General features: G+C 35.7%; 1 protein-coding gene across 2 annotated transcripts in view; it reads right to left on the bottom strand.

Annotated features, from left to right (window-relative positions):
- Positions 1-4,850: 4,850 nt before the first annotated feature.
- CD2AP (CD2 associated protein) overlaps positions 4,851-10,884 on the bottom strand; it is a 103,750-nt gene continuing 97,716 nt past the window's right edge. For both annotated transcript variants that reach the window (XM_082663959.1, XM_082663958.1), the window contains exon 18: positions 4,851-7,798. In XM_082663959.1, the coding sequence (XP_082520085.1) occupies positions 7,757-7,798 (42 nt within the window). In that variant the 3' untranslated portion in view covers positions 4,851-7,756. The remainder of the gene's footprint in view (positions 7,799-10,884) is intronic.

A 10,884-nucleotide genomic window follows, 5' to 3' on the forward strand; every position in this document is an offset into this window, starting at 1 on the left:
ATTACAAAGAATGTTCTCTACATATTATCTATGTAAAGAGAGCATATGATCAAAAGCACAGGCTTCAGAATTGGCCTGCCTAGGTTTAGCTCCATCCCTTATTAGCTGGGTGGCCTTGGCCAAGTTGCTTAACCTCTCTGAGCCTGTTTCCTCATATGTGAAAGGGTAACAGAGAAGAACAAACCTGACTCCATACTGGATCTATTCCTTTAGCTCTAACCCTTGTGCTCTGTAGCCTGTGCTTACTCATGTTGGCTTTGCACCTTTTGTAAAAGAATGTTGCCTATAGCCTGAAATATACAGGATAGCCTAGTCTCAGGGCTCTGACCTTTAAAGTTATAACACTTTTCCATTAAACATTTGCAGAACAGAGAATAATATTTGTCTTGTTGGAGGTTTATATGAACATTATGACCAGACCTATGTGCACAGCTGCTAGAACAAAGGATTCCAGCACCAAGAAGTTTGCAGCTACCAGCCACACCCCCTCCCCTTTTAGTATAAAAGAAGCCTGAATTCTAACTCAGGTAAGATGGTTCTTTGGGACACTAGTCCACCATCTTCTCTGTCTGCTGTTTTTCTGAATAAAGTCTCTATTCCTTGTCCCAACACCTCATCTCTCCTGATTTATTGGCCTGTTTTGTGGGGAGCAGTAAAAGCTTGGACTCAGTAACAAAAGATAATAATAGTATCTATGACATCAAATTGTTGAGATAGTTAGATATATAGATACACAGGTAGATTTAGATGGAGATTACATGCAACAGCGCTTGGTACATGGTAAGCACAATACATACACGCCTATTTTTAGACTAAAGATAAGTTTATTATAAACCTTAGGGTAATTAAACTGACTACTTAAAGCCCAGTATAACAAATGTGTTAAAAGCATTTTAAGAGCATAATACAGAGCCTCTGGAAGCATGGCTATTTTATAATAATTGACATGATAGTGGTTAGTCCTGGGAAGCTATTTCAACTTGAATCCTTAAATAGTTGAAGAAGAAAGAAAAGGCAGGAGGAGTAAGTGGTACCAAACTATCTTTGTATTCCCTGCACCGCACTCCCAGCAAAGGACATGCTCGGCCCTACCCCACCCTGCTCTGTCAGTATGACCACTTTTTTTTTAATTAATTTATTTTATTTTGTTGCGTCAGCTCCCTAACTGTGGCATGCATGTGGGATCTTCCCTGACCAGGACCCCCTGCATTGGGAGCACGGAGTCCCAACCAGGGAAGTCCCAGTATGACCATTTTTAACTCATCATTTCATGTAATGCATTAAGGTTGATAAATCTCCTCACACCAAATCTTCACAAGTGACATTGGTCTGTGGTGATCAGGTTTAGATATTAAAGTTACACTAGAATCATAAAATAAATTGGGGAAGTTTCCACCTACAGTTTTGACTAGTTTAAATCAAGCAGTTAAAACACAGCTATGATCCCCTCTGGCCTTGCTGTCTTTTTTCGTGGTAGAGCCTTAATTACATTTCCTATTTATGGTGGAATTAGTCAATTAAAATTTCTATTTCTTTTTGGGCAAATATTCATTCTTTACCCTAAAGTTTCGTAACTTAACAAAAATGTGTCTTGGTGTTATAAATCTTGTCAATCTTCCCTCCCCACCCCCCCACCCCCCACCCCCCGCAGGACATAGGGATTTTTGTTTGCAAAATCAAGCCTTTGTTTCAGGACAATTTTTTATTTTTTTTTTATTTTTTTTTTTTTTTTGCGGTACGCGGGCCTCTCACTGTTGTGGCCTCTCCCGTTGCGGAGCACAGGCTCCGGACGCGCAGGCCCAGCGGCCATGGCTCACGGGCCCAGCCGCTCCGCGGCATGTGGGATCTTCCCGGACCGGGGCACGAACCCGTGTCCCCTGCATCGGCAGGCGGACTCGCAACCACTGCGTCACCAGGGAAGCCCCAGGACAATTTTTTTAAAATACATTTAACTATAACACATACACCTATAAAGATGCTTGTGTGTGGTGCCTGATCGCTCACCTTTGACTGCTGTCAGTTATTTGCTGACTAGAGCAGAGGAGCAGGAGATAACGATAGCTTTAATTCAGGACCGTTACCTAAAACACCCTGTCATCAAACCTGTTATCTTTCCTGGGAGCCCCTCGGTTTTCAGCCTTCAAGTTAGTAGGGCTTACAGCTGGTGTGGCTTCCCTTTCAGTTCCACAGCTCCATTCTGTTGTAGAGGATTCGGGTCTAAGACCATCAGATGGACATTTCAGAGAATCAGCATCTGGAATGAGGTCTGGGGAGCCTTATGTCAGACTTCAGGCTGTCCTCATTTTGTTCCAAATCTCAAAGCATTTGGGAGGTATTTTTATTATAAATTGTTGTTGTTTCCTTATTTGAGAAACAGATTTCCTTCAATCTCTTTCAATCTATCAAGTCGATTTTTCATTCTATTTATTGTCTTTAGTCAGTTTCAAGGGAGAGGATAAGAGTAAAAATGTCATGTCAGATTGTATTTGCATTCTGTTAATGTTTAGTAATATTTCTAAAAATGCACTATACCATGAAATGTTAACAATTGCCCTTATTAAAGAATTGAGTTACTCAGTGCACTTAAAATATAGTTTTACTTTTCATAACTTTATTCACACAATTTTCTAGGAACTGAAATGTAGCTAATAAAGACCACTTATAAGCTGACAGAAAAGAATAACCACCCAATAGTCGCAAAATGAAAACCACAACACCTTCTGTGATAAAAAAAAATTACTGGCTCTATACAAAAAATATTGTTGCCTATTTCTAAATTTATTTTCCTTTTATACAAGCATATTCACAATAAAGGTGTTAGTGGTAAAAATAAAAGCAATAATTGCTAGGATTCAGAAAAACATTTTCACACCCCAACACAGTCTAGTCTCTTGAACCTTGATTGGCAAGTCGAATAGACCCACGTGAGTTCAGCTTTTACTTCCTACAATGGGGCTAAATCTGAAAATTGTTCCTTCAGACAAAACCATCTGCACGGGCATTAGACAATCTCTAAAGTCCCTCAAACACTAAAACTCTACAACCCAAAACTTTACCATCATTTGCCTGCAAGGCTTAATTTATGCCCAGTGTTTGTAAAAGCCAATAAAAAGCAAGTAGAAATTTTCAAACTACATTTTTTTTTTAACTTAAACGACTTGCCACACTTATTTTCCATATTGCTTCATAGTGCTGTCTTATTCCTTTCCATGATTCAAATCTTCCCGATTTCTAGAAAGCTGGAGTCATGTATGTGCTCAGCAAGAGTACATGGGCCTTGATGTCTTCCAGACTCTAGTGGTGCCCCTTTATGCGCGGTTTTGCTTTCTGCAGTTCCAGTTACGTGCAGTCAATTGCAGTCCATAAGTATGAAATGAAATGTTCCAGAAATAAACAACTCATAACCTTTAAAGTGCACGCTGCTTGGAGTAGCATGATGATCCCACGCCGTCCGGCTCTGGACGTGAATCACCCCTTTGTCCAGCATGTCCCGCCCATTAGTCACTTAGGAGACTAGCAGAATCACAGTGCTTGTGTTAAGTAACCCTTGTTTTACTTAATAATGGTCCCAGAGCACAAGAGTAGTGATGTTGGCAATTCAGGTATGACAAACAGTGCTTCCTTTAAGTGAAAAAGTGAAAGCTCTCGACAATAAGAAAAAAAAAAATCACATGCTGAGGTTGCTAAGACCTATGGCAAGAATCTTCTATCCACGAAATTGGGAAGGAAACAAATTTGGGCTAGTTGTGCTGTCGCACCTCAAGCTGCAAAAGTTAGGGCCACGGTGTGTGGCAAGTGCTCAGTTAGGATGGAAAAGGCATTATATTTGTAAAATACTTTAAGAGAAACCACATTCACATAACTTTTACTAGAGTATATTGTTATAATTGTTCTATTTTATTATTAGTTGTTAATCTCTGTGTCTTATTTATAAACTTTATCACAGGTATGTATAGGAGAAAACATAGTATTATGTGAGGTTCAGTACTGTCTGCGGTTCCGGGCATCCTCTGGCGGTCTTGGAATGTACCTGCCGTGGATAAGGGGGGATGACTGTATCTTGTTTTTTGTATTATATTTACCAGGACATCCAGTCGCAAGTTCAGAAACCAAAAAGTTTATGTGCAAGTTTATGCTTAAGGAACCAAGCAATGGGTGGGTAGTGGGGCTTCACGAATGACTGTAATCAGTCTTAAAATTCTTCTGAATTCTGTCTCCATATCTTTATACTCTATTTAGTTCTTCCAAATCAGCTTTTTCCAGATGACAGGAAAATGTAACTGTGGAGAGCTCCCATGCTGAGACTAGCTCTTTGTTTCAAATGTTTAAAATCTCAGTCTCTGAGTCAATAATTAATTTGGGCAAAGTACTCTCAGCTCCATTTCGAATATCATACAAATGAAAGCAGTATCTCCTCCAAAGAAAGGGATGCTGTATTCAAAATCAAGGGGAGAGGACATACTATGCCTTTTCTCTTAATCTCATGTGCCTAATTTACATCATATCCATCACCACAAGGTGCTTTTGAGAAGAGTAAATCAGCAGCTTCCATTTAAAAAAATCTACTCTATGGCAAGATAAGGTACTTTATATAAATCATTTCATATTCTCCCAATAATCCTGTGAGGTAGGAATTATCATCTCACAGTTCCAGGTAGAAAGAAAAGACTCACAAAGGTTCAGTAAATGTCACATAGGTCTAGAACTTTGAATGCTTTTATTTTACTATTTACATTGTTTCTTTTATTTGGAAAACTCAAAGTAATATAAAATAATTTTCATCATACTCTACAATCAGCATATGCTGAAGTTAATGAAAAATAACCAATAAAGACTGACACAACTGGCAATACTATTCTTTATTTTCTTTTTGAGGGAGAAGCACGCTTTACAGCACCTGTAAACAAGTCAGTGAAGTATACTGTTTTGAGTTTCTCCATAAATATATATTATTATTTTTTTGGAATGTTAGAATACCACAACACCAACTGCATTACATAACAGTTACTGAAGGCAAGTCAGGCTACAACAAGGATAAAATTTTATGGCTAAAAATATTCATAGCAGCAACTTTTAAAAGATGATTTTATTAAATCAAGTCATTGCACTTGGTCATTTTATTGCTACAGCAAAACAAGGCCATTAAATTTTAACACTTCTCATTTCTGATTTGAACTGATTGTCTCATTCTTTTCATACATTTCAAGTTTAAATGCAAGCATAAAATGTTTACCAACACATCTAGAGAGCACTTGGGTTTATTTTTTTCTGTGATCACAGTAAGAAGCATAAAAAGAGAATCCTCTGTTACACCAGGCCCATTCTCTCTTCCTATCTTCGGACTCAGATTTTGTAAAGAGGTAACAGCTTTATAGTATGACCAAAGCTTGGTGGTCGCACGCACACACACACAATACTCCTAATATTGAAATATAATTAGGAAAATTAGTAATATTATGTTTTTCAAAGAATAGCAAACATTCACTACCAATTTGGCAATGACAGATGCCATGCTGTTCACCTCTACTCTGTAATTTATACTCATTCACTAAAAAAAAAAAAGATCTACCCCCAAGTAAAAGCTATATAATTACATAGCATTTTATGATATGAACTTTATAAACAGGAATTAATAAAATTCCTATATCAAGAGCAAATACTGGTAAATTGCTAAAGTAATCATTTTTCCCTTTGATTTTGGTTTTCTTTTCTTTACTATTTGGTCAAGGGCAAGAAAATAGAGACACAGTACTTGAACTACTTTTCAATTCTGACTGAGGAGTATACAAGCAAACACTTTAAATGTCTCTCAGTACTCATGACCATCTTGATTTTATGCACTGGTGAGAAAATGACCAACAAAAACTTTAAGAACAGCCTGAAATCTGCTGGTAACTCCCCTACCCCGTTACTAGGGTGAGGAGGGAGCACTTAATCAGATCTTCCAGTCATAAAGCTGGAGGGTGATTTCCAGGGTACATTGTTTTTATATCTACCTGAAGACTTTCATGTTAAAATAAGACCTAATTTATTTAAGAAGAAAGAAATCATTCATTTGACAAGTCATTTAAAAACACTAGAACAGGAATAAACAATTTTGTTCAGCAGTGACCTCATCAGGAGAGCCCAAGGACTTTAAGAAGTTAGAATGTACATACTTAATGCACAGATTTCCCCAAAAGCACTAATTTAAGTTGTGAATTTACCATTAAGTAATTATGTATTGGAGTTTCTATTATTTTCTATTTCACTTTTATTTGAAACAATATGACAGAATTTCATTAACACAAGATTTCAGTATTTTAAAACTAAAATTTAAAGGAAAAATATTGCTTTGGGGGTTTAAAGAACACAAAATAGAAGCATGATAGATGGTACTCAAAATCTGAAAGTCATTTGCTATAATAAAGCTTAAAATCTAATTTTTTTTCAAAAAAAGATCAAATTTTCTACTTTCAATATAAACCCACATATTTTGAGACATATTATCTGTAGATAACATTTTTAAAAGTTCAATTGTTCATAAGTGACCGTGAAGAAACTGCTATTCACCCACTTTGTGAAAATGCATTTTGAATATGGCCAACTATTTGGTTTTAAATAAGCTGTGATGTTACGTTCTGTGACCTACTAAACACACTTTATAAAGCTGGTTACCTAAATGACAGCCCCAAATATCTCCACCAGTTAGTTTAGTCTAGTAGGTAAATTACACAATGTAAAACCTGAGTATTTACACAATGATAACTTGTCAAAGTATGAAACTGCATACTGAAGTTCTGAAAGCTCTGGAGTTTTGTTTTTCTAACATTACCATTATTAAAAATCAAATGGAGGGGCATGAAGAATTAAATCACAAGATTATGAAATGAGTAACATTTGAGCCTGTAAAATAAACAGAAAAGTACAGCAATAGGCTGGTGTTTGCATATTATATGTGCTGTAGTTTCTAGGCACAACAAGTTAAGGGTTAAATTGACATTTTTAGTTCCTTAGACCTAATGAATTTAAAATATAGCTCATATTTTCCCCAATATATTTAACAATCCAATACATTTTAACTAAATTCCTTTATGAATCCTATAGTGCAAGCAATAAAAAAATATTCCAAAAGTTGAAGAAATTATTTTGATTAGTTCATTACAGTTATTACTATATGCACGGGTGAGTAATCTGGTTTGTAGCTAGGAAACTCCTATTTCATCACCCAGAGTATCACAAACTGCAAACAAACAGGCACAACAGTGTAATCCTGGGTAAGAAGCTAAACATAAAAAATATATATATACAAAGTTCATATCCCTTATGTTTTATGGGAAAAGTAGTGACTATAGTTACTATAAAGCTAAACTGTCCCTCTCAAATGGTATATTTTACAGATTATTCGTAAAGATATCACCATATTTATAGTATAGATCTCTTTAAAAATAATACTACAAGTTTCAATAAAAAAAACTATTGTGAATTTTCTTTCCTTTTTATACAGATTCAGTAGTATTTTCAAGCAAACTAAACAAAAGAGTTTGCAATCCCAGCACATAAGAAATAAGGCCTCTTTTTTTTCATATTGGCAAAACAAAATATATAAAAAAAAATTCACCCTCCCCCTACATTTTTCTATAGATATAATAGTTCATATACGCATATTTCTTTATCACGACATCAGCATTTGTTATTTTTAAGTAACAAGTCAGTTGAAGTTCATAGTGTTGCTTCTGAATCCCTGGAACACTGAGAACACTGGGTGCACGTCACTTCAAGAAGACATGATTGCTTTTTTCAGCTTCTCTATTTCCACCTAAATGGCAACAGATAAAATATCTCTACTTTAGAAAAGTTTATTTATTTTATCCTATGTCATGAAGAGCTGATCATAATTTCAAGCCTCCAGATTTTGATTTCCATTCTAAAATCCAATTTCCAATGGTGTCATAAATATTTTAAAAGTTCAACAGATGAAAATGTCACAATGCAAGTTCCTAAATGACAGGTGACAACAACAAAAAAGCAGCTACAGTTGTTTCACCCAGAACAATGTTAAATAACGTGAGCATTTGAAAGATCTGTAAGAAAATCAGCCCTACAAAAAACAAGAGTATCCTTGAAACCAAACTAAGAAACGTACCCGTACCTATAATTAAACAAAGGGGGCAATACAGAATGTTGTTGCTTTTTTAAAAGGACCAGTTTAGTTCTCTGTTTTTCACTTACTGCTTAGGTGATATCAGTAAGCCACTTAACCTCACTTGGTCTCAACTTTCTCAACTGTAAACAGTACGTTCTAGATTAAATTGCCTTTAAAGCCCAGGAATATATATAAAATGCAGTCAATATGTTAAAAATAGTTCCACTGTTAGGTAGAAGACATTCTTCGCTTAACAGAAGTTCACAATTTAAGAAACGTTAGAAGAAAATTAGAAAAATTAATTAAATTTTCACAATAACTACAGAGTTATTTAACTTTGACATATTACGAATAACTAAGTTGAGGATCAAAGAGATTAAACACCATGCCAGTGGTTCCATGCCAAACTTGTACTGGTAAGGTCTAAGCTTTAAAGCCCGCAGTTTTTGTACTCTCTTCCCAATTACATGGTATTTTGATCATCTCTGACCTTGCATTACATGTAGAAACATTTAGGCCTTACCTTCTCCTGATAGCATCATCCCTCTCCCCAACAATGCATACAAATAATACATGTTATGGCTAACTTCTGACAAATAGATCACTACTAAATGATGAGCATTTTGCTACAGTCAAAAAGTATAATTTCAATAAGCTCACAATCTCCTAAGGGATCCTAACCATTCAAGAATGGTTTGCTAATTCCAGGATGTTTCCTGATATTATTCTTTGACTAATATGATTATTAGCCAAACATGTTAGTAGCATTGGATTGAGACAAAATACCTTCAATCTTCAGCCTGATGCACTATTATCATCTCTATTCCAAAGATACATTAACCACTGCATGAATTTTAGTGCGTGAGGATGCATAGAAAACAGAAAGAAAAAAAAATTGGTAGAAGAGGGAGTGAGGGTGGGGTGAGGGTCAGGGTGGAGAATAACCCTGCACGCAGTCAGTAATACTCCTCACAGACTGCTGCTGGCCACGTAAATTTAGGTATCTGGCAAATACTTGCATTGCTGGAGTTTCTCTTCTAGCATGTTTATGTTCATTGTTCATCATTAGTCCTCTGTACCACTCCTCAGTATAATTTAATACTATATAATGTCAATGTTATAGTAGTTCAAAGTATTACTTTTAATTTGGGGAGAAATATAATTTCTCTTTTAAACATATGATCCTAAGACTCTAATGCCTTATTAAGTGTATTAAGTATTGAACTTTTCCCACCAAAAAAAAAAAATTTATAATACAGGTCAGTGAGAGGCTAAGTAACAGCTGATTTTGCTGGGAAAATATAATCAAATGAAATTCTTCAAAAAAAAAAAATTCATTTGACTCTTTCCATGATTTTTATGACAAATTAAGTCATATATACAAATTTAGTATTGTATTAGTTCCTCTTGCTAACCTTATTCCTTTATTTTCATATATGAATATGTGTTACGTATAAAATATAAGGAATGAAAGTCAAAAAACATTTGTTTTTAATTTTTCAATTTCTACCATGTTGCACACTGGGAATTTAACATATATTTAGAAGATATATTTTTCATATCTATCTTCTAACATTTATTAGTTTGACAAAAATTTGTTAGCAATCTAACATGTATATAGCACTGTGCTAGGAGCTATGGGCAAAGATGAAACAGAAAAAGGTCCCACCTCCAACAGTATAGAAGATGGGCAAAATAAGTACATAATGTGAATAGTGATATGACAGAAAATTATTACTTATTCATCTCTTACAAAACTAAACATGAATTTGAAATAAGAAAAACTGCTTTTAATCAGAAGACTGGTGGCCAACTCAGTGAATGTGATTGAGCAGGGCCTTGAGAATCTACAGAACTTGGGCATGATAAGTGAGACAAAAGGAAAATCCATGAAAATATAGTAAGAGTAAAAATTCAGACAAATTAACTGTAAGGGACAATTGAGGATTAGTAAGTGAGGAAAGAAAGATAAACGAGGACCAGGACATAAGAGACCCCATTTGCCAAGTCAAGAAGTTTGAACTTCATTCAGCAAGTAATAGAAAGTTTTCGAAAGTACTGAGCAAGGGAAGACAAGATAAGAATGAGAGAAACAACAAGCTAAACAGAAGATAAGAGCATGAGAAAAGGACAGAAACAGTGAGAATAAAGAGAAAATGGTTAGGGAGTACAGCCAGTAGGCCTAAAAGTTAGTGGAATTAGAAGAGACGGAAGTCCCACATCTGCATGACTAGAAGCGCAACAAACTTTCAACACAAACAGAAAATCAGAATCTGAAAAGAAGGTGCTACGTGTGACAGGGGACATGCTAAGTCTAAGTTCACAGTGGAACATCCAGGGAGTCTAATAGCTGGAAACTCAGGACAGAAGCTGGGAAAAGAAGAACTAGATTTCAATGGCAAATGCACCAGAGCTAATTATGATACTCCTGGACACAGGTGAGCCAAGAGTGAATGCACAGAGAAGAGGCCTAAGCACAACACTGAAGGAACACCTCACTTAGGTGAGGAGAGATGGAGAAGTCAGACAGAAGAATGCAGGGTCACATACACCAAGACATACTTTGAAAAGGTGGTGATGGTAAAAATGTGAAGTGCTGTAGAAACCGAAGAGACATAGGAGTTGCCATCAGTAAACCCAAAATGCAAGGGGTTCAGGACTGAACTAAAAGTGAAGAATTAGTGACTGTAAATGTATGCTTTTCTTGTTTTTCGTTTGTTTGTTTTGTTTTGTTTTCTTTTTTGCAACAAATGAACTGC

Source organism: Grampus griseus (assembly GCF_964374135.1).
Source record: "Grampus griseus genome assembly, chromosome: 10".
In the NCBI taxonomy this organism is placed as follows: Eukaryota; Metazoa; Chordata; class Mammalia; order Artiodactyla; family Delphinidae; genus Grampus; species Grampus griseus.